We start from the raw sequence: 27,629 nt of genomic DNA on the forward strand, positions 1-27,629 counted from the left end.
GTCCACCATTCAACTTCATTGGATGACCCTGAGTTTTAGAAGTATTGCAAGCCTCCCTAAGTTACTCAGCTTTGCAATGTAAACTAAGCTACCACACACTATATGGGATTTGTATAAATATATTAGGGTAGCCGATGGGGTAGCATTCAGCTTCCATAGGGGCAGAGTCCATTGGCCATGCTGGCTGTGGCTGATGGGAATTCAGTCCAATTAACAAATCACATTAACCCTACTCAATAAATCTGTGCTGCTACTGTTTGCTGTTAGGAGCTGTGGTGCTAAGTCCAAGGAGGAAAAGTCTTATTACAGCAACCCAAGGGGCCCAATTCTCTAAATACCAGAACCTTACCAGAGCTGTCCAAATGAGAACAAAGCATTTACAAAGTTGTACCCACTACAAAAAAGAAAGAAAATCCGCAGGACACGAAATTTTTAAAAGCTCAAAAGACAAAATGGCAATGAAATGTCTACAGGACAGGTTCAGGAATCCAACTTTATTATGCTAGTCTGACCAGAACCTGAATAAAAAGATAGATGGAAGATCGTCCTCTCTCAAGCAATTTGGATGCTACATAAGCCTGCCTTAATCAAATCCACATTGAAGACCAAAGTCAAGAATGAACCCATGAGTGAAAAGGGAAAGCCCTTCGTCTGGCTTGAGACAAGTGAGAGGTAGCTATTCTGTTAGGAACCCTTACATTCCAAGCACCCCCCAAAATAGATACATACAAAACAAACACACATCACACAAATTGTTTTTCCGAAGACTGCATTTTTGAATATCATAATATATATGTTCATTTCAGTTTCATTTTATAGATATAAATTCAGATCATTTTTCAACCTGCCTTTAAAGTTCTGGAGGTTTACACTTAAATTAAGGTAGCTTGTTCAGCATCAATTGTAACAGCAGATGACATTGAATAAAAAAAACAGCCAGGAGGGGGAAAACATTTTACTTAAAATATTTGACACCAGTGATCTCAAGGCAAGATCAAGAACCTCAGCATTTAAGATTTTATAGGTGTGTTTTATAGATGGGCCCCAAGCCAGGCCAAACACATGTTGATGTTGGCTTTTTCACTGAATCATTTTAATAGTGGTCCCAGTAAGGAGGACTTTGTTACCTTTCTAGTTAATATACTAACTAATATACCACCTGGAGGCAAGGGAGAACAAATTGTAGCTTCAAAAATGAGACTTGGTAACTGTAAGGCCATGTTCACATGATCATACCTTAGCTTTATAAGCTGGAATATGAGCAAATCTTTTTGCCCAAGCATGCAGCCCCTTTGTGCAAGCCACAACAAAACCAGGAAGTCTCTGATTAGGCAGTTATCCATCAAACAAGCCAATCTCAAACACTGTTCGTGATCCTGGCTTATTTTGAAACGGTAACCACCATTTCTCAGTTCAGATATAAAGGCAAACCCAGTTAGAGCCTCCCTGCTTTAATCACAGCTTACGTGAAAGGGTTATGTGCTCAGGCAAAATATCTTGGTACAATAAGCTGGGATATGAACCAAGCCACTGATATAGCTGGATCAGGCAAATGAAAGAATGTCTGCTTTTGGACATCGCAAGGCCAGGGTGGGTATGAAAACAAGAGACAGAATAGAGATGTTTAAACCTCTACCCAGGTCCTAGAAAAGGAGCAAAAGGATGAGAATAATAATATTCCCAAATATGGGAATAAACTTCAATCAGATCCAACCCAAGTTAGCCAAATTACTTTTTTTAATAGATTGCATATGTAGATGTTCACCACCACACTTCAAAATACACTCCTGTAAGAGCAAATCTTCATGTCAGATTTCACATGCTGCTGAGAAAATGAACTCCCCTCTCAGCACTTTAAAACATGAAGGTTTCTGTATCCAAATTTCCACTTGTACATTGACAGCTTTAAGAAAAAACAAAGGACACAGAGGGTGTTGCCATTTTTTTTCTTTTTTAGCAGCAATGAAATACCACTAACCCCTTTTGTACATAACCAAATTCAAGTCACAACCAGTGGTGACTGCACCACAAAGTCACCAGGTACAAAACTGCTAGTTTTAAATAACTTGAAATTTTCCCCCAGAACATCCCTTTTTTATAAACAAACATTTTGCTATTTTTGTACATAGGCTAGCAGGCTTGTTTCAATATGAAAATGCTAAATCATTTACAGATTTAATCAGTTATGTAGTGCTACAATAAGTGTCCGATATTCTACATATGAACAATCTTGATAAATGGAAATGATGAAGTGTTAAGTAAGGCTATCCAATTACCTTTATGTACATTAAAAGAATAGATACCCAGCAGGAGAAAGGGTAAGGGGAAAAGATTGGGCAAATACTCATAGTCCCACAGGTGTAAAAATTAAATTGGCCTTCTAGCTTGTGTACTGTAAATGAGACCTTTCCAACAGTCCTGCAGCCAATGCCTTTTTTTCTTCATAGAAAGGAAGCTGTCTTCATGACATTACCTCTTGATTTCTGATTTCCACAGCGTGTCATTTGAAGCTCAAGTGTCAGGTTCTTCCTATCTTCATAAAACCTTTCCAGTATTCGGTTGCATGATCAAGTCCCACTTCCTGGGTTGGCTTTTCTTTTTTAAATGTTCAATCTACCAATTCATTTAGAGTGAGCTGTAGATAACATGAACCAGTTCTGGAACCACTATTGGGAGGAACACAAGCTCTTCACTACAATCACACAGTAGGAGGAAAAGTAGTGATAATTCAATTCATTCCTGGGGCTGGACCACCAAAATTGAATGAACTTGGCACAACTGGAGCATTGAATTTGTATCCACCATGCTTTTCAATCATTTTGGATTCTGAAAGGGAGAGAAAAATATAATTATCTGAAAGTCACAAACCATGTCTTGTCACAGCTGTATCGAGCTCTTGATCTGCACATTCATGCAATGAAGGGCTTCCATTTTTAAAATAAGAAATTATATTTTCAAATATCTTCAGAGACAAACTCCATTTCAAGCAGAATACTAGGACATGAAATATCAGAGTTCAAATTCCCAAAAATCGGGGGGGGGGGGCGCGCGCGAATGTGTAAGCCACCTTGAATTCCTTGGAAGAAAGGAGAGTCATAAAAGCAATAATAAATACATAATCCAAGCTTTGATTTTTAACTACTGCATTACAAGAGGTTGGACTAGATGACCCAACTCTACAATTCTGAATGTACAAGGTGTTACAAAATCTGAACGGTGAACGTTAACTTTGTTAATCCTATGCAAAGACCCACTTGTATCAGGGGCAAGAAAGAGAAACAGGGCATGCAAACTTGAAACATATAGCTAAAGGTAAAGGTACCCCTGCCCGTACGGGCCAGTCGTGTCCGACTCTAGGGTTGTGCGCCCATCTCACTTAAGAGGCCGGGGGCCAGCGCTGTCCGGAGACACTTCCGGGTCACGTGGCCAGCGTGACGAAGCTGCTCTGGCGAGCCAGCACCAGCGCAGCACACAGAAACGCCGTTTGTCTTCCCGCTAGGAAGCGGTACCTATTTATCTACTTGCACTTAGGGGTGCTTTCAAACTGCTAGGTGGGCAGGCGCTGGGACCGAGTGACGGGTGCGCACCCCGCCGCGGGGATTCGAACCACCGACCATGCAATCAGCAAGCCCTAGGCGCTGAGGTTTTACCCACAGCGCCACCCGCGTCCATATACCAGCTGCCAAAAGGAAAAGAAAGAGAATTCTAACATTTTTACAAAAAACCAAAAACACTTGGAAGACAGGCAGGTCCACAGCCATGCCCTTTCTCCATCTGAATTGCTAGAGAACACATACACATGCATACGTGACTTCCAAGAAAAATCAGCGGTCAATTAGGTGGCATCAAGCCCAGAAATTTCCGCTTCAAGAACTAGTACTTCAATAAGCTGCAAGATCAATGCAAAGCTTGTCCCTACAAGCAGGTCCTCTTTTTTCTTAGAACAGGGTGAGACGGAAAACTTTTAGGTCCCTTAATAAAATGCTAATACTATAGCCAACACTTAATAGTAACAGATTATATCAAACATAGTGAAAATATGCTTACCATGGGCTGCTCTTCGCTGATCCGCTAAAGTTGCTACATCCTGTAACTGTTTTCTTTGTTCTTCATTAAGACCACGTGTCAATGCTTGGTACCACACAGGGTTACGATTCTGAATTGCTACAGAACAAAGAGACATGTAGACATTTAACAGACAGACTAAAGATAGGCTAAGAGTTCAGCAAGGTAATGATTTCTTTGCTCTGCAAAGCTTCTCACTCCACCACTACCCAGGCTTCTGGTAATACTTTCTCTCAAGTCCAAATATTCCCCTCTATACCAATTATTGGCCTAGTTCTTTCCAAAATACTCCACATTCCACTAAAATGGAAGTACATTGGTACCTCGGTTTAAGAGCAGCTGTGTTTATGAACTATTCGGTTTAAGAACTCCACAAAACCGGAAGTAGTGTCCTGGTTTGTGAACTTTATCTTGGTTTAAGAAAAGAATCTGAACGGTGGAAGGGCACCGGCGGCAGGAGGTCTCATTAGGGAAAGCGTGCCTCGGTTTAAGAACGGACCTCCGAACGGATTAAGTTTGTAAACCGAGGTACTACTGTATTGTTATTAGAATTACATGGCAAATTAACATTCTGAAAGGAAGAAAGGAGCAGATGGAATCTCAATAATTGTATTAGCCCAACATACAGGTAAAAGTATACTATTAAAACAAATTACAATGGAGTTAACTGAAATACCAATTAAGGAAAAGGGTCAACAGTTTTTGCAACACATACAAAACCCAGTTTGGATCTATATTATTTCACTGATATGAAATACCAATTAAGGAAAAGGGTCAACAGTTTTTGCAACACATACAAAACCCAGTTTGGATCTATATTATTTCCACCCGTTATGCAAGCCCATGGAGACTTGAAAATGCAACAAAAAGGTAAATTCCCTTACAACTCTACAACATGTGATGTCTATGATTTTTAGTGCCTAAAGTAGATTATGTAAGACTCATTGTAGCTAGACCTTCAGTTCAGTTAAAGCACATGACAGAGAACACAATGACATGCTTTTAAAGGTCAGGAACTCTTTTAAAGGTCAGGAACAATTTTTAAACATTAGTTTAATTCCTACACATAATGAGAAATGTATCTAGGTGTTACAAAAGTTTAAGATATTTGCTGTCATTTTGATTCAAATTTAAATATTAGTTTCAGCCTTATAGCTACATTGTATTATTATTTTATTTATTTTAATACCATTATTTTAATATCTATATACCACAATTTCTAAGTGGGGTACAACAGAGGCATAACATATATCATAAAATCAGTTAAAAGGAACCATATGATCACAAAGCTCACTTAAAATGCCTGCTAAAATAAAAGAAAGTTTCCACCAAGCACCACAAGTTCAACATAGAGTGGAATGTCTGATCCCAGCTAATTGGGAGTTCCACAGATTGGGCCCACAACACTGAACATACAGCTCCTGATGGAAACTGGTCATGCAACTGAGTCATAAGAGACCACTAATAGTGACTCCTGCAAACACCTCAATAATTGGGAAAGGATATAGGAGAGGGGTTGCCAACCTTTTCGGATTAGTGGGCACATTTTGAATTTTGAGAGGATGTTGGGGACACCAGTCACAAAATGGCCTCCATGTGGAGTATGACATAACAAAAAAGCAGAATGTTAACCATCCTCGACAACCTTAGGTTGCTACATTGAAGTAACCGAACCACACTGAGGTACAGACACATTCAAGGATGTGCCACAACACGAAAAGTAAGATTTCTTCACTTCACTCACAGACCAAAAAAACCTGCCCACTTTCAAACTTAACCCATATCATGCTTGGCGTGTGATGGAATGCCTCAGCTGCAGTTTTAAATCATAGTCCTCCCTGAACTCTAATTGCACGCCTAATTGCCACCCCATTTCCCAATTCCAATGGGAGTCCCTGCCCACGCAAAAAAGAGAATACCAGTTTGCTATGCAAGATAAACAGCAGTTGGACTTACTCTGAAAAATTGCTTTAAATATCTGATATTCATCAACAGGATTATCTTCATCATCAATAATGGTTGAATATCCCTCCAAAGCAGTCTCTTCAGCATCATCTTCTTCCCAATCTTCATCATCGCCATCTTCTCCAGCCTGCTTTGCCAGAATCTCTAAATATTCCTGTCCATCTTCATCAATATCATCTTCATCACTCCCAAGTTCCTCTGTAAGAAGATATGGCTCAAGGATAAAAAAACAGCAGTGTACTTTTCTCTGTTAATTTATGTAATATTTGTACTTCATAACAATTCCACAATTTTAACCTAGGGCTAGGCTCTAGGATTCTGTTTTGCTTTTATCTGGGAAGCTTTGATGCATTTACAATGCCCTAGATGAAAACTTTCTCAGTTTGCACTATACAGCTTGAAATGAGATATAAAAGCCCAACACAGAGACATAAAAGAAAAAATACAAAAATTGGACAAAGTGAAGAGCAATGAAGCAACAGTGAAGTCTGATTCAAAAAGCAAAATGAAAAGTAAAGATACTTGGCACGAAAAACTAAGCTACTTGGTCTGATATTAAAAGTGTCCATAATACAAGGATAAAGCAGAGGAAACACTGAATGAGTGACCATAGCAAATATAGTGTGTAACATAGGAAACAAAACACCAGGTGAAAAAGAAGGAAATGACAGGCCAAGATACAAACATCTGAATCCTATTTGGAAGAGAATGAATAAAGCAAGGAGGTAAAAGCAAGAACAGGAAAATCAAAAGACAGACGTACCAGGATTGAAAGTTCATTGAGAAGCTGTCACCAGAACATGATAAATATTGGTGAACTGCTACCAGAGGGGTCAATGCTTTACCTGCTTCCTCGTCATCTTCTGCTTCATCATCATCATCACTATCATTTTCATGCTCAGCATGGCAAGCATATGCTCTTTTCAAGCCATTAAATAAAAGGATGAAAGCTGGCAGGATTTGGCCCGAAACCTGATTTAAAACCTGTGGTATTTGTTCCAGATCAATAAGTGCACACAAGCCTAGGACACACATTTTTCTGTCATGAAGCCTGAAATGCAAGAGGAAATTTCATATTACATTATTTTTCAGCTTTAGTAAAAAGAAGGCAAGTAGCATACAACCCAGTGGAGACCTTAATTTAGAGAAGTGCAAGAGCAAATAGGTCTTAAATGTACAATAAAGCTTCTTTTCACTTATCCCCAATAGATGTAGCCCTGCAGAAGCCATATGAGAAGGTGGATGAGACATGCACTGAGTGCACACAATTTCAGAGCACCGTGCATCAGAACTGTGATCCCCAAGACACAAACTTACCCCAAGAAACAGTCCACATCATTAAGCCACTGTGTAATGAAGTGATTTGTAACGGGCTCCACATTATTAGGGAAGCGTAGATTTTCCAAAGTATTCAGAAGTAGATGAGGATTGTAATACAGAGCAGCTATGGCAACCTGGAGGCACATCGTTCGCAGTTCGCTTGTTTTAACTTCTCTGGTCAACCGCTCTAAAGCAGCTTCCACAAATAAAGGTATACACTGCAAAACATTTATAGCGACAACATTCAGTAATAACCCGATTTTTACATTCATTAATAACCCCAACCAGGTGCATCTTTTAACCCAGGGCGGCCAAACTTTTCATAATAAGTGGGCCACCAGAGTACTTTGATGCAGAACTCATGGGCCGCACACTGTCTTGACACCGGGGGTGGGGAGCAAGCCCAAAATTTGACACCTCCCAGCCCTTGTGTTACCTTCCGAAAGCTGGCTAAGCGAGGCACCAGGCTTTAGGAAGGGGATGCAAGGCTTTGGCAGGATCCAAGAGCCCCGCACCTCCTCCTCAAAGCTGGGAAAGCACAAACTAGGTTTTGGGAAGGAGGTGGGGGGACCCTAGAACCCTGTTAGAGACCTCAGGCCTCCTTCCCAAAGCCCAGCACATCACTTTTGATTAAACATGAAAAGGGTAGGTGACTGTGTCTCCTCTAGAGAGTTGAAGGTATCATATATTTTTGGCAGTCAAAAGTCCATTCCACTTACCTGATCAATGCCACGACCTTTACACTGTAGAATGATCACCTCTAACAGTTTTGCTGCATGACATTCTGCATCTTCTCCTGCCACACCTGTAAGGACCTAAGAAATACAATTATACCCCATCAGTTTCAGTACTGGATATTTAGTAGCATTTATTCTTTATATTTTCAAAGGAACAAAATTGTTAAGGAAACTCTGTCATTCTACCTCCCATCTGTACAGGCAGGCTGCACTGTGTGTATCAGAACCATATGAAAAAAATATTAATTGCGCAAAGAAGTTACTGGCTGAAATCCCAATACTACTGTTCCATTTGCAGAACGGCTTTGATCCAGTGCTGATATCTGCTAATGTAAGTGGAGGGGATTTTCACTGATTTCTCCTTCCTGCTGCTGCCTTCTATAACTTCCAAAGAAATCTGTTCCAGAGGATTGGGGGACCCTCCAGACCACTGTGGAGGGTGGTGGTGGGGGACTGCAGGGGGAAACTGGTAAAGACTGTTTCCTCTTCTCTGTTGTGGTGGGTGCCTCTGCAGGATCAAAAGCTGTTCTACAAGTAGAACAGCAGTGTTGGATTTCACCTAGGGAATATTATTTTACATCCACAAAACTGAATTCCTGGTTAGGTTAGCCAGTAAAGGATCTGAATGTGGCTGATCGTTTTTATACATTCAACTGTAACTTAGGTATACATTTGCAGGTAATTATCATATCACAAAACTTAATGACATGTGAGTGTTTCTGTCCCTCTCACCAACATAGTTTGCTATTTATTTCAGTGGAAATAGAAAATGTTCTGCCAACTGAAATGAGCACAAAGGTACACAAAATGCAAAGCCTAATCCAGCACTGGTGATCCAGGTGAAGAAACAGGCTTGTATATACAGATTCTTCTTCCAGATTTCAGACAGACATAGCATTTTGTGCCTGACTGTGGAAGGGGAAGGAAAAACTGAATCATCTAGCACCCAGGAATGTTGCCCCATTCTGGAGATTCTTCTACACAGAAGCAAGCAGCTGTGTGCATGTTAATGTGTAACAATATGCCTTAGTGTGAAACTACATTATTAGTACCAGTAAAACTGACAGCACCAATACCAAGTTAAATGAAAGCCAGTATATACGTAAGAGCTCGTTTTTGATGTTTGCATTAAAATTGGGAGTCCCTGTTTTAAAATAGTGTATAAAGATATGTAGGGCACAATTCAAGGAACCTCCTTTGCATGCATATAAGTGCATACATTTCAATCTTTCTTTTCCACTGAAGTTCCCTGAAACTTGGGAGCAGGTTGGGGACAGACACCTGCCCCATTTTAGCAAGGAATCACAGGTTTTAGACCTAGCCGCTCTGATAATCTGTTTAACAGAGCGAAATTCAGAAGGCACTGGGATTTCTGTAGACAGCCACAGCATGAATAATTTTCCAGTTCAGCTCAGCTGCAAAATCACTGTGAGGTCATGTACAAAAACAGGTGTAATGGAAAATGGTGTGCTCATGTTTAATTCAACTAAAATCATCCGCCACTTTTTAATAACCTGACTTTGAAGGCAAGGTTATGATAAAAAACCAACAACAATACCACACAGTAGTAAGCTGAAGCCTGAATACAAAGAGATGTGTTTAAATTACACTTAGTATGAGTCCAGCCCACGTTCAATCTCCATGTTTGAGAGTTTGGAGGCTGGTCAGTGGTAAGCTTGTCTTTCAACATCACTGCACCAGTACTATGATCTCAAGTTGCTCTTTGGCCACATGCTGTATGTGAGCAACACAGTCTAAATGCAAAACACAATTGGACTGTATTACTAGGCACAGATTAGAAACTATGCACACACATGACTGTAGCCATTTTAATCTGCTTCAGGGGAAGAGTAATACAACTGCATGTCTGGCTACTGCATGACAGGTACACGCATGGGAGCTTTCAGAAGAGGTTATGGACTAATACAGGATTAGGAAATGTGTGACACTTCATATGGTGCTCAGCTACTACTCCCATCATATCTGACCATTGGCTATGATGGCTGGAGCTGATGGGAGTTGTCCAACAATATCTGGAAGGCTACAGGTTCCCCACCTCTGGTCTACTGACTCTCTGTGTAGCTGGATCCACCACATATTTTTTAAGCAAAAGGTACATGCAATTCCAGAGGCCCCAATAATTTAGCTTATCTAGGTCTGTGTAGAGTTGCTGGACCTTGCAGTCTCTTGAATGTGAATTTGGATTTAGCTGCTGGAAAGGCACAAGTCTTTCTTTCCTAGATCTATACTGCATAAGGGATATCTACAGGATTTATTTATTCAGCAAAATTTATCTACTGCTTATGTATAAAAAAAATCTAAGTGGTTTACAAAAGTAAACAAAACATTAAAATTCCAAACACACCCTGGTGAAAGACAGGTATTAAAAAACTTTCAAAAGAAAGGTGTCCGGATAGGCTTGTCTAAACAGTGATTTAAACAGGCACTGAAAAGAACAGAGCAAAGTCACTTGCCTTATGTCAATGGGCAAGAAGCTCCAAGTGAAATTCTACAAATGTGGAATAAATATTTTTTGGCACCTGTAGTAGTGCCAGTTCTGCAGATCAAAGCACTCCAATGGTATAAATTTAGCTACAATGATAGGAGGATTAGTGAGTTACTTACCTTTTTGCACATACTGTAGATCATTTCTAGGTATTTTGTATCAGACAGGAGTGTATCGGTATCAACAGTTACATAATTATGCAACAGTGGCATCATATCTGCAGTAAAAAGATTAATCAACAGTTGTTATTTATGTGTTCTCTTGGTCAATATGAAAAGCTGCAAGGTACAAAAAGGTATCAGTATCATTCAGTTCTGCAGTAGCCAGCCTATGCTATGCAGGAAGTTCACCTGTAAAGTAGTCAAAGCCGTCCTGCTGGAATACTTCAAAGACCAGAGGCAAAAGCTGCCACATCTGTGCTGAGACCTGCTGACAAGTCAGACTGTGAGCCAAGGAGAAGATTTCCTCATAGAATTCTGGAACAGGAAAAAAAGATGTCATGAACCTTGGCTTGATCCAATCAGTGCACCAAACGCAAAGTAATAGCTGAAGGGTGGGGAGACCTCTTACCCAGAACATGCTGTTGTAACACTGTTCCTATTACTTGCAAACAGATACCTTCCAACTGCTGGGTAATCTGAAAGGAATGGTTTAAAGGAAACATGATCAATGCCATAAATTGCTTGTGTTAAGTATTGGAGGACAAATTTGGGTCTTCAGAAGTAGAGTACAGGGAAACTATTACCGTATTTTTTGCACCATAACACTCACTTTTTTCCTCCTAAAAAGTAAGGGGAAATGTCTGTGCGTGTTATGGAGGGAATGCCTACGGGTGGCATGCCTACGGATTTTCCTCCTCTAAAAACTACATGCGTGTTATGGTCGGGTGCGTGTTATAGAGCGAAAAATACGGTAATTAGATGGGATTACAGTGGTGCCTCGCAAGACGAAATTAATCCGTTCCGCGAGTCTCTTCATCTAGCGGTTTCTTCGTCTTACGAAGCAACCCTATTAGCGGCTTAGCGCTATTAGCGGTTATTAAAGGCTTAGCGGTTATTAAAGGCTTAGCGGATTAGCGGCTAAAAGGCTATTAGCGGCTTAGAAAAAGGGGGGGAGTGGAAAAGAAATCGGAACACTCGCAAGACGTTTTCGTCTTGCAAAGCAAGCCCATAGGGAAAATCGTCTTGCGAAGCAGCTCAAAAATGGAAAACCCTTTCGTCTAGCGGGTTTTCCGTCTTGCGAGGCATTCGTCTTGCGGGGCACCACTGTATAAATTATGAGGGTGGGTGGACAAGGTTTCTAATAGGACCTTATCTTTGCTGCTTTTGTCTAACTTGGCTAGTAAACCATAGGATCGATATAGAATTGCTGTAACTTTCCCTGAACCTTAGATTAGGATAAGTTTTAAATATTGGAAATGGTCCTAATTGGTAGCAGCTTCTTGAGGAGCCTTAGATATGAGTACAGACAGGAATAGTTAGAGCAATTTGAGTGAAATCACAACCTTGGAGACAGAGAGAAATTTGGAAGGAAGGAGGGCTGAAATTGTGAATTGTCCTAATGGGAAGCCTCTTCCGGAGATTTAAATATACCAAAGTAAGAAAAAAGAATGGGTAACAGTCTGGGAAACAGTTTTTATTTAGGGGCCAGCAGTTGTAAATAAATTAGGACATCAGCAGACATGGATTAAATGCTTGCAAAAAGCAACAATAAGGATAATTTTAAAAGGGGAAATAGTCTGTAAGCATAGATGTGTAATGTATAAAGCGGTCTGTGCAATATCTGTGTGGTATATCTGTGCAATATATCACAAGTTTAATTGTTTAGTAGTTGGAAAATTGTGTAAAGGGACCTGGAATATAAGATGATTTGGTTTATTTAAAGAACCAGAAGAGGGGGTGGAAGGAAGTCCGGGGATTTTTTTGGGGGGGAGGAGTAAAAATGTGTTCTTTTTGGTTATTTTTTAAGGTTAATGAGAAATGTGCGGGGTAATCTGTTATTGATACAATGTGGCATATACTGGATTTTTGTAATTGAGAATTAAAGAAAATTATTTAATGAAAAAAAGGGTAAGTTTTAAATAAAACACACAACCACAAATTACTTGGGTGGGTGGCCTGTTTCAAAAAGCATAGAGTAATCAGAGACAAAGCACATTTACAAAGGTGGTCACTGCCATTATTTGAAGTGTTTAATACTAGGACTGTTTTATAAGCATCAGAACAAAAAGGGTGAAGTTCTGATCAAATTTATGTCGTTAATAGATGTTTGATTACTAAAGGGTTAAGAATATCGCCTTCTTATCTCTGTCACAGAGACGGTTGTTCAACAAAGTTCTCATCCATTTCACTGAACACACTTGCTAGGTTCATATGTCCTAAAGCACACACGACGACTCTGAAGCCACTGGTCTCAGATACAAGGCAGGCAGAGAAATCAGATATTGCAGTATCACCACCTATCTATTGTTTATTTATATATCTGAAACATTTTGAACCTGCTCTTCAGCCAAAAGAGGTTCCCAGAGCAGCTTACAAAGATCAGACTTGCAATCTAAAAAGTCACAACACAATAGGAAAAGGTACCGGGAGGGAGGGAGGATTCTAGTCCACATGGCTGTGTGCCATTTCATACTCATGCAGCACAATGGAGAGCCTGGGAGATTCATGTGTTTCCCTACCTTTACAACTGAATACTTTTCTGTTTAATTAATTTGTTTTGAGCATTTTAATTATTTCTGGCTTTCTACTATTTGTTTGTTTTACCCACTGCTTTTTATATATCTAGCTTTCTGGTTTATTTTCACAGCTTTGTTTTTATGTTGATATGAACTGCCTGGAGCTTTTCTTTGGAGTTGGAACAGCATGATAGAAATTCTGCAAAGTCAGTCTTTAAATCGGCTCTTAATTGTACTCCTGTCTTGTTCCTACCTGCTGTGTCATCTGGCACGGCTGAATAACTTTGGAGCTGCAAGCTAGCCAGGAACCCCTTTCTGAACCTAGGGTCATATCCTAATTAGCTACAATAGGGATGGAGGGAGTTGGATGGATGGATGAATTAATGAATTATAGGGATAGTTTGTGAGGAAGCTTCAGTAACAAAGCATTAAGATAAAATGCAAAGGAGAAGGAACAAGGAAGACAAAAAAACAGACTGCCCACCAGCACTAAAGCACAGGCAACAAGCTTAACAAAGCTCCCTTTGCTATTTTTACATATAAGAAGCTAGTTTTCTGAGTAAAATTATCAGTCATCGGATTCAAAAATGGGTCCTCTTACAGATCAGTAACTAGCTAAAACAGGGCAGTCCAACACATGGCCCAAGGGGTGCATGCGGCCCTTGAGGCCTTTTTGGTGGCCCTCAGCAACAATGGCACACACACCCTGTCGCAGCCTTCACGCTGCCTTCCTAAAGCCAGGCAAGCAAGGCTCTGGGCTCTGGGAAGGAGAACTGAGGGCTCTTACGGGGTCCTAGAGTCCTCCCACTTCCTTCCCAAAGCCTAGTTAGTCCTTTCACAGCTTTGGGACGGAGGTAGGAGGGCTCTAGGAGCCTGCTAGAGCTTTGCACCTCCTTCCTAAAGACCAGCGACTCACTTAGCCACTTTTGGGAAGGTAGCATGAGGACTGGATTTGTGTGTCAAATTTGGACCTCTCTCCCCGCCCCCATGGCCAACAGGGCAATGTGTGTCCCATGGGTTCCATGTTGAAGTACTCTTGCAGCCCACTTGGTAGGAAAAGTTGGACTGCTCCAATCTAAAAGAATTGGAAATTCAACGTAACCTTCATTTTCAGAAGCACGGTACCCCTGAACAGATACTGGGGACATACAATTGCTTTTTGCTGTGATTCTATGCTTCTTGAAGGCATTTGGCTGCCAACTAGACTATACAGATCAGTTTTGATCCAGCAAGGCTCTCTTGTATTCCTATGAAATCCCATGAACCAGAGAGAGGGCGATGAAGTATTGTTATCTGCTCTATGGATGACATCAAAGTCATTGTTCCCAGCAGGGATCAGGACCCTATGACCCTTCTGATGTTGGATTACAACTCTCATCAGCCCCAGCCAGCATGGCCAGTGTTCAGGGAGTTGAAGTTCCCCATCTCTGCCTTAAAAGCTTTCAGCCTTTCACCACTGCCAGGAGCAGAATCATATTAAGAAAGGTATGAAAATATACTTGTTTCATATCATAAATACAGGTCAGGTTTTTAACTTTGGGTCTATTTTTAAAGCACAGCAGACTCACACATAATTTCTCACAAAAATGAATTCTACTAAGTATTGATTCCCTCTGGAATCTGCAAAGCGCTGAGGTACTTAGAATAGCAGGTGTTTGTCTTGTGACCTCTATCTTTCTTCAAAAATAATTTGTATAAAAGCGCAAAGCAGTTTTGTAAAACTCAGTAAGGATTAGAGTTTGTTTTTACAGTTTAACGAAGGTTAACAACAAAACAGCAACTTATTTTCAATAAAAATAGGTTCACAGAATTTAAATACTGATGCTGGTTCCCTACCAACCCTCTTAAAACAAGGCTATTTTGCAGCTTTTCCTGGATACAAGCAAAATAAATTTTTTACCTCTTTGTGATCTTCAACAACACTGAGGAGCGTATCAATGGTATTCAAGATGCCCATTGCTGTTACTGCTTTATCATCACTGCCTTCTTCATCTGGCCCTGTCTGAATCACTTGGTTAAAAGTCATTGCCTACAAAGAGAAAGAACAAAATCTCAGTTAAGAGTTAATAGGAAGCTCAACAGCAGACTAAAGAATCATACTGTAACAAACAATATTTTCAGGACTGTTTGCAAAAGAACATTATCAAATAAGACTTTGTATCAGGGTGGGGTGGGGAAGAACTCAACCCTGATGTAGAATTTGGGCTTCCTTAAAAAAAATAAATTAAAATACAATTAATCAGGGATGCAAACTGATAAAAATGTAAAAATCTATTTAAAAACAAAAAACAGCTAAGCTAAGCGGTTGCAGGGGGTGGAGTGGGGACTAATAAACAAAGGATATTTCTACCCAAAGGCCCCAGCACCCCTTCCCAAGCTTTATCTCGCTGGAGCAGCTTGAGAAAATGGCAAATATTACCTCCTCCTGCCCACCAGCAGATTCCCAAGAGCAGACTTCTGCTTCTTGTAACTCTGGCTCCAACCCCAAATCTTTAAAATAGCCCAACAACGCTACAGTATTTGGGATTTCTGTGGTATTAACTACCGTATTTTTCGCCCTATAGGACGCAGCGTCCCATAAGACGCACCTAGTTTTTTTGGGGGGAAATAAAGGGAAAAAATTTATTTCCCCCCCAGGCGCGGGGCTGGGGCAGCCCGAGCTTCCCCTGACCCCAGCCCCCAAACAGGCAGCTCTCTGCAAGCCGTGGGAGCCCAGCGGTGGCTCCCGCTGCTTGAGGAGAGATCCACGAAGCCTGGACGCGCTGAGATCAGCGCGCACAGGCTTTGGGATGCCGGCAACTCTCCCCAAGCAGCGGGAGCGTTCCCGCTGCTTGAGGAGAGATCCGCGAAGCCTGGACGCGCTGAGATCAGCGCGCACAGGCTTCGGGATGCCAGCAACTCTCCCCAAGCAGCGGGAACGTTCCCGCTGCTTGGGGAGAGATCCGCGAAGCCTGGACGCGCTGAGATCAGCGCGCGCAGGCTTCGGGATGCCGGCAACTCTCCCCAAGCAGCGGGAGCATTCCCGCTGCTTGAGGAGAGGTCCACGAAGCCTGGAGAGCGAGAGGGGTCGGTGCGCACCTACTGCTCTCGCTCTCCAGGCTTCAGCGAAAGCCTGCATTCGCCCCATAGGACGCACCCACATTTCCCCTTCATTTTTGGAGGGGGAAAAGTGCGTCTTATAGGGCGAAAAATACGGTAAGTCGTTTTTCATTGAAAAATTCAGAGTATCCCAAATATGTATAATTAAATCTTCTCTATTATGCTTTAATAAAAAATATTATTTCTTGTCTATGTTTTGCTACCACCAACACACTAACTTTGGCAACAAACTAAGCAGGTTAGAATATGTAATTGACTGTCTACATTAGCAGAACATCAGGATATTAAAACAGCAGCCAGCATACTATACAGGCCATAAGCATGGTAAAATAGTGAGACTTACCAAATGCTGGGTCATTTCTACTGCTATAGGAGTAACCTCTTCACTATATTCACAGATCATTTTCTGAATCACATTGGTAAGATCATCATTCTCAGTCTCTCGAATAATATGAAGAAGAGCCTGCATTACAGGTCTAATGAATGGGGTAATATATTCCTTGGCTGCAAAAAAAGAAGAAGCAGGAAACAGATTACTTTATTGTAACTCACAGGAAAACAGCAAGTACTTTAAATAAGAGGTAGTCAATGCGGTGCCCTCCAGCTGTTGTTGAACCACCACTCCCATCAGTCTCCAGCCAATGGGGCCAAAGGTCAGGAATGAGGTTACCTGTAGCCCCAACAACATCTGGAAGGCACCAAGTTGGCCCTGCTTTAGGCATTCTTTTACAAAGCCACATTCTGATAAAGGCCATTTCAAGTAATGCTCAGCTTCTTGGCATGAATGTAGCTTTCAATCATCTTTCCAAATGTATGTACAAATCATAATCTGCAAAACACCACTACCACTTCCCCCCCTCCCTGTTCTGGTTCAGTTGTGCTCAGTTTCTTGATATGGAAAACAGATTGCCAACCCTGGACCATGTGCCGCTGCCACCCACCACCCTATCCTTATTATGGATGTTACTCTAGGAATATTGCTTCCCCAGCAATAAGATGCCTCAGCCTCCAAGGAGAGAATCCAAAAGGCTCCTTCAGTTTAAATCATGCACCTGCCGTTGGATCTGGTGTTCACCCCCCAATCCCAGTGAAGCTGTTAGATTTAGGAAAAAAGCTGCCAGTGAAAGTATTTTTTTGAAGCCTATTCGCTGTGGAGTATGGAGAAGAAGTTTTCAGGGGGAATTGAAGCACATGTCGAGGTTAATGTTTTTCTCTTCAGCTGCAACCTCCTTGAAAAATCCCCTCCCAACCACAGAAAACTTAGGCTTGGGGGGGGGGAGAAAGGCTTTCATTGTCGCTATTGGGAGCTTTTTACTTAAGTCTAATTGCTGCACGGGGAAAAGGGAGAAGGGGAGGCAGAAAGAGCACAGGAATGCACAGGGAGATAGTGGGGTGGCCCCACACACCACTGGCCGCAACCCCACTGTCCTGGGATGGTGCCCCAAGGAAATCCAGCCCTCCAAATAAAAAAGGTTGCCACTCCTACACAACACTGTAAGGTTACTTGATAGGTCAAAGGGTAGGAAAAAGCACCTCTCTCTTGATTACTAATCAAAACCTGCAGTGCTATGGCAGCTTCCACCTTCACAGGCATCTCTCTGTCATCAATTAGGCATCTTCTTGTCAGTTCAAGGGCTGTCTGCAGATTCTGGTCACTTTTAAACTTTACTTCACAGAAATAGTGAAGCACCCAGCAAGCCTGGAGAAGATGATATGCAGATACACAACAGTTGTGAAAAGCACAAATGCAAGACAGAAATGTGAGAATCACACTGAAATGTTTATTTCCCCTTTAGATAGACATGTATGAGAGTTTGGAGGCTGATCAGTGGTAAGCTTGTCTTTCGACATCACTAGACCAGTACTATGATCTCAAGTTGCTCTTTGGCCGCAGGTTGTATGTGAGCAACATGGTCCATAAGCAGAACGCAAATGGACCATGCCACTAGACATAGATTTGAAGCTACGCACACAAATGCCTGCAGCCTTTCATTGGGAGGAGAAGTCAGGAGTCAAGTGACAAACTGCATGATGGTCTCTTTAAAAAGGAAACTTATCACATGGTGGCTTTAATTGCATGAAGAACCGACTGCCGCACTTTCAGGTTGTACCATTGCTAAACTCTTAAAATTTACAAACCACAACACCCCTATCCCACTCTCACAGAGGAGTTATACTAATAGGGAACTTGCGAGAAAAGCTGTGATCATGAATTCCAGGATATTGAGACATGGCATCTTCAAGATCATTGCCACTCTTAGTGTGGCCTCTTAAAAAAAAATTGGGAACCCAGATAACAACTTCCACAAGATATTACACCACCCCTTCTTGCAAAGGCCCTGGCTACCACCTACACACCATCCAAAACCAATTGCTAGAAATCCTATGCTCCTCACTATTTCACATAGCCCTTTTGTGAAAGTAGCTATGCAATGTTAGCCCTCCCCTTCACTAGACATCTTCACCAAGAGGCTACCAATGGAAAGAGCAGATGAGACTGGACCTGGTTTTACACTTACCCGTGCTCTCATGTAGCCTAGCTCGCTGCTGAAGAGAGGAAACACGTGATTCTGCAGCATGTACTCCATCTGATCTTTGTATATCTTTTTCTATTGGAATATAAGACAACGGAATGTAAGACAATTAGAAATCAATCTAACTTGTCAGAAAGGAAATAATTCCTGTTAAGATTGCTAACCCTTCTGCTAAGGTAATTTTAAAGTAAGAGTATGTCAAGATGAAGTTAAATTTTAAAAAGAACTTTGACAAAACTAGCAATTCCCAGATTTAACAGCAGCAGCTGCCAAAAACTGGACTATTAAAACAAAGAGAAGAGCCTGTGACAGACAGGCGCAAACATTTAAATGATTCATAGTTACAGAGTGTCAAAATGCAATCATGGAAAAATTATTCTCCAGTCTCAACTTAACAAAAGCCTGTTATGGAAAGTGTCAAAAATTAGATGAGTGCTAAAGTTTATTGTCAATTCATAAGATTCTAGAAATCCAATAGGAAAACCCAGCATCTGGGTCAAGAGGTAGATAAGATATCTACACCACAGCATCTCCTACATTGGTAGTTATGTAAAGTGTGCAAATTCAAGACCGGCAATATACTGAATTTAAGCACTCCTGTCTGTCCTGACAGGATTAACCCTCTTTCAAATAGCCTAATACACCCAAATCGCTAATGTTTATTTATATGGGAAGGTAGGGTTGCCCACCTGGTCAGTTACAGCAACACAATTCCACCTTTCACAGATGGTCAGATATCTCACCACTAAAGGTTCACATTTTGGCTTGGCTTAGCAGTCAGGCATAATTTGTGGCTGGCACTGACTGCCCTCCCTACTTCTCTGCATGCATGCATGCACATGCGCGCACACACACACAGAGCCTCTTAAGGGGAGTAATATTTTCTCTCATTTTCTTTTGGGATTTGGAATAAGCATGCAACAGCATCTTGCTGTTTCCCACCTGTCATGAAGCCTACTGCAAAAAAGACACCCCCCCCCATATCTTCTACACATCGAAAAACTAGCAGAAGGTGTGGGGTCATGTTACACTTCACACTGAGCTTTGAAGAAGGGAAGTAGCTGAAAAGGTGAAAGTCACTCCTCATGTGCACAAGTTGTGTGTGCCTGTCTGAGGGTTCAGTATTGAGGAAATATGGATCATCCAACCAATGGACTGGATCTAATTTAGCCAGGGAATATAGATTTTTTTGTTAACCACTGCCTGAAAATATAGGGTCTCCATCTTCGAAAGGTGACAAATAAGTCACAAAACTTGGCCAGGAATTAGCATTCCTCTAACAATAGCAAAATACAAATTGATACTAGTGCCAGTCATGTCACACTTCGAAAATGTGCTAACAAAGGATTTTAGTAAATATAGTTGTTGCCATGGGAGAAGATACCACTGTAATTACTTGAGTTAACAAGATTTATGTGTTGCTACAGGATTTTTAAAGTGTCTTCTTCATATGGCAAAAATTAGGCAGAGAGGTTTTGAGTGCACTTACTTTCAGAAGTATTTCAGCCAAAGAACCAATCATATGCAAAGCACCATCTTTTTTACGAGGATCAGCATTTGGCTCTGTGAGAATCTGATAACAAAAGCCCATAGTCTTTTGCAGAACCTAGTATAAAGAGACAATTTGAGATCTTTCAGTTATTATTCAAAATATTAGAAAAATATCCTTATGTCTATGATGTCATTTCTGGCTTTCTTTTCATTTTTCTAATAAATGAACACTGCTCAGTTACCTTATAGGTATTCAGGTGCTACATGGCTGTTTGAGGTGGTAAATGGCCAGTTAAGTACAGCCCAGATTTAAGATCATTGTTCTCCTCCAACAAATTTGCTAATCACTTTTAGGGCAAATCATTTCCATTTACTCTTAATTTGATATCACATGTGAAACAGATCTTGGTGAGATTCGGGAGCACCAATTTGTGGGATCCATTTATTATTTGTTCACTGCATAATCAAATAAATATATTTATACAGTTTGAGTTGCTGTGTCTTGATGTAGACAGGATATCTGTAGGGGTTGTGTGGACCACCTGTCTTCTCAATCCTTCTTGGCATGTGCAAACTAGCTGTGATGGATTGACAGGGTAAGTCCAGAGAATGATTAATGCTGCAGTATGGGATGGTGTAGTGCCTTCCATCTAGAAGAAAGCAGTTGTGTGGCTTCTCCTGAAGAGGCCTGTCCGTGTGTGTGGATAGGTAGATGATTGATAAATAGATATAGTATATAGATATAGTGTGTGTGTGTGTGTGTGTGTGTGTGTGTGTGTGTGTATATGTGTATGTGTGTGTGTGTGTGTGTGTGTGTGTGTATGTATGTGTATATATATATATATATATATATATATATATATATATATGCCACCTGATATAGTCATGTTTGCCCTGAACAGCTACGTGAGCATTGTGTTTTTAATACTTGTTCCTTTATGAATATACAGTGGTACCTCGGGTTAAGTACTTAATTTGTTCCGGAGGTCCGTTCTTAACGTGAAACTGTTCTTAACCTGAAGCACCACTTTAGCTAATGGGGCCTCCTGCTGCTGCTGCGCCGCCGGAGCCTGATTTCTGTTCTCATCCTGAAGCAAAGTTCTTAACCCAAGGTACTATTTCTGGGTTAGCAGAGTCTGTAACCTAAAGCGTATGTAACCCAAGGTACCACTGTACTAGTTAGTGTGTTTGTTTTCATCAGTGATTTAATTTTGTTGTCAGCTTTGTTGTGCATCACCCTGGGCTCTGCTCAAGCAGTGATGATTCATTAAACAAACAAACAAAATTCTAACAACAGCAGCAGCATTAAAACTGTTTGTTAGAATTCAATTTAAACATGACAATAACATGTAAATTGTAGTGGCTAAGTATTAATCATAGGAAACATTTGGGCCTGAAACCTATATGAGGGCCCACACAAATACCAGAAAAAGTTACTGTTCTTGGATTACAGGTAATCCTTAAAAAGCATACCTCTTTCCTTTTGCCACATGCTGTAAACAACAATGTTTGTGCAGCAGTTGTGGGGGAAATGAAGTCTTCAAACACATCTATTAAGCAAAACACAGAAGTCTAAATGTTTGGTCTTTGAAGCATAAAAGGAACTAGTGCAAAAGAAGAAGTGAATTCAGACAACAGAGCCACTTTAGTCCTCATTCACCAGGTTTTGTTATTTAAGTGCAGCAATTTCCTCTTTCAACTTATGCAAGGAGTTTTTAAAAACACAAACAATAACATAAAGATCCCAATACTGTAAAATGCCTAACATGTTGGAAGTAGTAACTGGAAGTAGTAAACATATTAATTTTGTTTTCAAAACCTAAGTATTGTAAAATATATCCACAAAGTACTTTCTGCGTTAGGATTAACCTCTGAATGTTACAAACTAGTTTGTGCAAGGGGTGGAGAGAGGCATTTCCTTTATTGTGAAGGCTTCCTGTACAAGACAAGCAGAACAGACCTGTCCAGTTATGTTCTGTGTTCCTCGTACAGGATGCCACAGTAAAAGTTGTGGTGCAAAGCTCTCTTACAGCAGCTAGAGGGATGGGATTGAATGTCCCTAACATATGCAGCATCTCCTCATTAGTACTACCTAGCTGGAAAAATAAACTTAGTTTTGAACTACTTACCAAACTTCATACGTATATATTCATATGGATCTTCCTGCCATAGCTCTTCGTCAGCATCTGTGTAGCACATCAGTGGGAAAATAACATCTTGGATAATTCCCTGCAAATAATAAGGAATATAATTTGTTAGAAGCATGTTTGGCATTTATAGGCTGCCCTATCCCCCCCTCCAAAAAAGGGGGTTCTCAGGGCAGTCTACAACATAAACTGAACAAGTTAAATCAGAACTTTAAATACATCAAATGAAAACTTGAATTAGCTGTTATTACGCCGGTGCTTACCAACAGTTTTTGTGCACTGGTAATTGCATAACACCTAAAAGAACATCATTTGGATGCGTATTAGATCCTCTGCCACACTATTTTAATTTTCAATGTTTCTATGGCCAACACAGTTACTTTTACTATATGTAAATTTGATTTATTTTGGCTTCATATGACACCACAGTAAGAAATCGTGAGAAATATATTATTATTTATTAAATATCTATGCCAATACCTTTTAAAAAAATTTAAGGGAAAAGAAAAATAATCCAATGAACTCTGAAGTTTTACTGCTGTGGAAAAAATATACAATTGTCTCAAATATGCAAAAAATAAAATAAATAAAAAATTACAAAGATACCTAGAATCAAAAGAGATCTAAAGTATTTTTCTGTAGTTAATTTCTCTGGCGCACCAAGTTTCTTCTAATTGATGGCTTTCAAAGCAACTATGGGTATTTACTGAGCATTATCTTCAATACAACCAAATTTTAAACCACTTAACATAGCAAGCAGTTCAAGTTCAAGTTCAAAATACACAGGGCTAGAAAAAGGCTTAAGGTATTCATGCTGTTATGCAGTCACCATTTAGAGAGGATGATGGGTAAAGAACTTACTTGGATATGGGGCTTCAGATTCTTCCAAGTGACTGCATGCGACACCCCCTGATTGATATAGTTCAGTGTCTGCTGCAGAACTCTAGGAGCCATGTACTGCTTTTCCTTATACTGATATAACACCTTCAGCAAAACCTTTAAAAAAGCAAAAAAACAACAACTGCTGTTGGTTGTTTCTAAAGATTTATGCATCTTGCTGATAACTGCTAAAAACTAACCTTAGGTTGTGTTTAGGTCACAGCTTTCTGTACACATGATTTAGAAAGTACCTATTAGCATGGGAAGGGATTAGGAAACGAGAGCTTGTACCTTTTGGAGTGTGCCAATAACCCCAGTTCTGGTAGTTTATATAAACCAGCAATGGTCAGCACATCCCTACATGATTTGCAAGTAACAGGAGCACTGAAACAATTCATGTGGAAGGAACCTTGATTATGGTCTCACAAATTATGTTCCCCTTTGGAGATGGGACATAGCTCAGTGGTAGAGCCCATCTTTTGCAGGCAGAAGATCCCACATTCAATATCCAATATCACAACACAGTCATACCCTAGTTTTCGAACAGAATACGTTCCGAAAGTCTGTTCAAACATTCGGAAACCAATGCATGGCTTCCTATTGTGCAGGCATGCCGGAAACAATAGTGGAAGCCACATTGGATGTTTGGCTTCCAAAATTTTTTTTGAAAACCAGAACACTCATTTCAGGTTTCAATTGTTCGGGAGCTGAAACGTACAAGTACCAAGGCGTTCGACAACCAAGGTGCAATTGTATTAGAGAAAAGACACCCTTCTCACAATTTGAAACTCAGAGCCGCTGCCAGGTGGGCAAATAGTCTGACTTGATATATGACCTCAGGTCACTCAAGCTTCATTCAATACCAGGAATGGAAAACCTGTAGTCCACATGTCGTTGGACTTTCAACACCTATCATTAACCACAGTCAGCAGGACCAATGGTGGGGGGGTATTGTAGACCAAAAATATCTGGAGGGCAACAGGCTCACCTCTAATCTATACCATCATTAAAGACCTTGGTAATCCAAAAATAAATGGTGCAAAACACCAAGAACAAGGGATCAAACCCTTTTAAGCAGTAGCAGTTCCTACTTTTTTTGGGGGGGCAGAACTTTTATTTCAAGTGTTTTCTTAGCAAGCTTAGTATGATCTTTCATATTTGGATAAAAATAAGAGGGGGGGAAGGATGTTAAACCGCAAGTAATTATTAATCAAGCATGTGACTTGAAAGAGAATTTCCTACCTGCTGGACACCAACAGCAAATGCCTTTAGGAAAACTTCTGCAAACTCATTGTACTCCTTGGAAACATTTCCAGGACTTCCATACCTGTTGGATTAGTGAGAAGTCCAATATAATACTGCAATATATTGTGCACATAATCACAAAAGTTACATTTTTAAAAAATGAAAAGGAATATTGTGGAAAAGCATTACCTTTCAAAAAGTCTAGCCAATATATGCAATGCCCACTTCTTACATTTCCACCATGGTAATTCAGGTCGATCATCTTCATCCACTTGAAGGGTTTCCTTTAGGAACCAATAGCAGATTAACAGAATGAGTACTTCACATTATTTGGGGGGTTCTGAGAAATTAGGATCTTTGCTTAAAGTATACCATGCAATTATACCAAGGCAAAATACTGTGTATCTTCTAGTGGAAAAAATAGCATATAGAAAAGGGCCCCCAAATACCTTCAAATTCATATATGTTTTCAGATGATCCAAAAGGAACAGGTCCCATGAAAGCAAGGGAACCACAAACATGTTGGGAACACTGTTTGCCGTTCCAGCACTGCAATACCCACTTCTGACAAGACAAGCAATAGTTCCACTTGAAAAGTAGCTTACCACATCGGATGTGGGAAATACAGAAGCAAAAACTATAAAGAAAGCTTCAGCTTACACATATGGTTTCTTTGCATGCTCGTAAACTGACTGGCCTGAATGTAACAAGCACTTACAGCTGGTACATCTCGATCCACAACTGTTTTCAGAATCTCAATCCATTCTGCTAGATTTTGCTGATTGATCAGTTCCATGGGTAATGTGTACTATTAAACAAACAAACAAAAAAGCAATGGTTACAAAATATGCTCAAAATATATTCCATGTGAATATATTCTTTGGGGGCATTCAGTTGATAGAGACCAAAATAAGCTCAAAACGAACTAGTCTACAAAACCCACTCTGGATCAAAATAATCCCAAATGAGTCATTGACTTCCTTAGCTAAGCACTGATGAAAAATAGCTTCAGACAGTAGCTACATTATTTAAGGCAATATTGCACTAGGAATGGGGAAAAAAATGTTCTTACCTGAACAAGAGCATAGAAAATTTTGAAGATCTGTTTCTGGATAAGGACAGACTGATCAGATTGATCAGGGAGAAGCTGGATAAAACGATCCTTCAGAACAGGCAAAAAGTGTTGCATTGCTGCTATCAAAGGAGTCCGCTCCTCCGGTTTCTTATATCTTTAAGGAGGAGGAGAACTGACATTAGAAAGAATTTAGATGCCACACTGATTAAAATAAAGATGTCAAGGGACACCATTAGATTGGTGGGTTAGTGCAACGGAGCGTGGCAGTCAGACTTCCTTAATGTTTGGGAGAAGCATGACTTTGAAGAAGTGAACACCTGCAATTAGACAAGTTACATCCCAGTTCTCCTCCAAGGACCTCAAGCGTCTTAATTAAAGTTCCCAGGAAATGTCCCAAGGACCAAACCTGTGTAGTTTCAGCAATAAAACTCTGCAATCCATGCTCTGGGCCAGACATTTAAACTTTAAAATCACCTCTCATGACCCCTTAAGTGAAAGCAGGTTAGACACTTGTAAATCATCTAGGGTTATAAAATTTGAGTAAAATGGTGGGACACAAAACAAGGACTTTGGGAGGAGAGAGTAGGAGACTGGGGAGCAGCATCCACCATGTTCTGAACTTTAAGACACTTTAAATAAAAGGCTAGTACAGGGATCCTGATAGAAGTAGTCTTTGCACTCGCAACCTTCCCTTCAATTATCAAAATGGGCCGATTCCACAGCTTGCTCATTTTGACAATTCAAACAACTGGGACCACACCTCACTGATGTGGCTCTTCTATGGGTTTATAAGACAGACAGGAACTTACTCATAGTTCTTCACAAGTTGATAAAGACAGAGAAGAATTCCAAGCCAACAGGCGCTATTATCTGCCTGAAGATAAAAGCCAATTTTCTCTACAACTGCAGTCCAACGATTTGGATAATCATGCTTGATAATGTGGTGAATGCAAGTAGTAAGCTGTACCCTGGAACACAAGAAGTTACAAAAATATTGTTACAATGCATTAGCTGGGATTTTTTTTAGGATAACCGAATTCTTAATTAAAGTGAGCAAGCAATGTTGTACTAAATGAAATTTCAAGTTTATTATTAATGAATTAATAATTAAGTAAAAAAAATAAATTTCTAAACCACCCTTCATCCAAGGATCACAGGGTAGTTTACAATAGTTTTAGGTGCACAAATTAATTTATTTAAATAGCCATGCTTCTCCAAAGTGATACTGCTAGATCGCCTCCCTTGCCTCATTACCAAATTACATGGGTGTCATGTTCATACCTTTTTCAGCACCTACCTAGATTTATTTGAGATCATAGCAACATCAACGTTAAAATTTCTAGTGACAATGAAGGCTTAAAATAACAAGGAAAGAGTTGGGAAAGAGTGTGCTCTGTGATCATGACTCAGAGTATACCTAATGAGCTCAGGAGAATGAATAATGGCTTCTACAATATTCTCACGAATGCAATGTCTATCTTCTTCTGGTATTGAGTAAGGTGGGATGTCTCCTGGTGTAGTTTCCCGGTCAGGCCAATACTGAGTTATCATATTTTTCAAGTAGATAACACCTGCCAAGAGAAGCATTCAATATTAATATTGCCCAAGCCCATTTTTAAGATTATGATGTCTCTGTAGTAATACTGATTAACACATATTAAAAACAAACAAACCCAAATGAAACATTATTCTGAGATTAAGCAGCAGCTTGTGACTAACATATCTCAGAACATATCTAAGGGAGAGTGTCAGTGTGATTAAGTGGTCACAGTGTCACAACTGACACCTGTGTACCAACTTCCTACTCAGATATGAAGCTCTCTTGGTGATCTTATGCCACACACAATCAGTCTAACCTATTTCATAGGGCAACTGTACAGCTAAGATGA

General features: G+C 40.3%; 1 protein-coding gene across 1 annotated transcript in view; it reads right to left on the reverse strand.

The window, feature by feature from the left end:
* Nucleotides 1–752: 752 nt before the first annotated feature.
* IPO7 (importin 7) overlaps nucleotides 753–27,629 on the reverse strand; it is a 39,765-nt gene continuing 12,888 nt past the window's right edge. Inside the window, exons 3-25 of the mRNA XM_082192961.1 lie at nucleotides 27,158–27,311; nucleotides 26,550–26,708; nucleotides 25,738–25,894; nucleotides 25,384–25,473; nucleotides 24,855–24,949; nucleotides 24,663–24,747; nucleotides 23,403–23,537; nucleotides 22,524–22,623; nucleotides 21,868–21,944; nucleotides 20,393–20,509; nucleotides 18,889–18,978; nucleotides 17,903–18,068; nucleotides 16,713–16,873; nucleotides 15,171–15,299; nucleotides 11,164–11,230; nucleotides 10,944–11,069; nucleotides 10,713–10,810; nucleotides 8,070–8,165; nucleotides 7,348–7,568; nucleotides 6,876–7,081; nucleotides 6,022–6,228; nucleotides 4,048–4,164; nucleotides 753–2,826 (exon numbers count right to left, since the gene is read on the reverse strand). Of these exons, the coding sequence (XP_082049087.1) occupies nucleotides 2,729–2,826; nucleotides 4,048–4,164; nucleotides 6,022–6,228; nucleotides 6,876–7,081; nucleotides 7,348–7,568; nucleotides 8,070–8,165; nucleotides 10,713–10,810; nucleotides 10,944–11,069; nucleotides 11,164–11,230; nucleotides 15,171–15,299; nucleotides 16,713–16,873; nucleotides 17,903–18,068; nucleotides 18,889–18,978; nucleotides 20,393–20,509; nucleotides 21,868–21,944; nucleotides 22,524–22,623; nucleotides 23,403–23,537; nucleotides 24,663–24,747; nucleotides 24,855–24,949; nucleotides 25,384–25,473; nucleotides 25,738–25,894; nucleotides 26,550–26,708; nucleotides 27,158–27,311 (2,951 nt within the window). The 3' untranslated portion in view covers nucleotides 753–2,728. The remainder of the gene's footprint in view (nucleotides 2,827–4,047; nucleotides 4,165–6,021; nucleotides 6,229–6,875; nucleotides 7,082–7,347; nucleotides 7,569–8,069; nucleotides 8,166–10,712; nucleotides 10,811–10,943; nucleotides 11,070–11,163; nucleotides 11,231–15,170; nucleotides 15,300–16,712; nucleotides 16,874–17,902; nucleotides 18,069–18,888; nucleotides 18,979–20,392; nucleotides 20,510–21,867; nucleotides 21,945–22,523; nucleotides 22,624–23,402; nucleotides 23,538–24,662; nucleotides 24,748–24,854; nucleotides 24,950–25,383; nucleotides 25,474–25,737; nucleotides 25,895–26,549; nucleotides 26,709–27,157; nucleotides 27,312–27,629) is intronic.

This window comes from Podarcis vaucheri (assembly GCF_965113315.1).
Source record: "Podarcis vaucheri genome assembly, chromosome: 1".
Lineage (NCBI taxonomy): Eukaryota > Metazoa > Chordata > Lepidosauria > Squamata > Lacertidae > Podarcis > Podarcis vaucheri.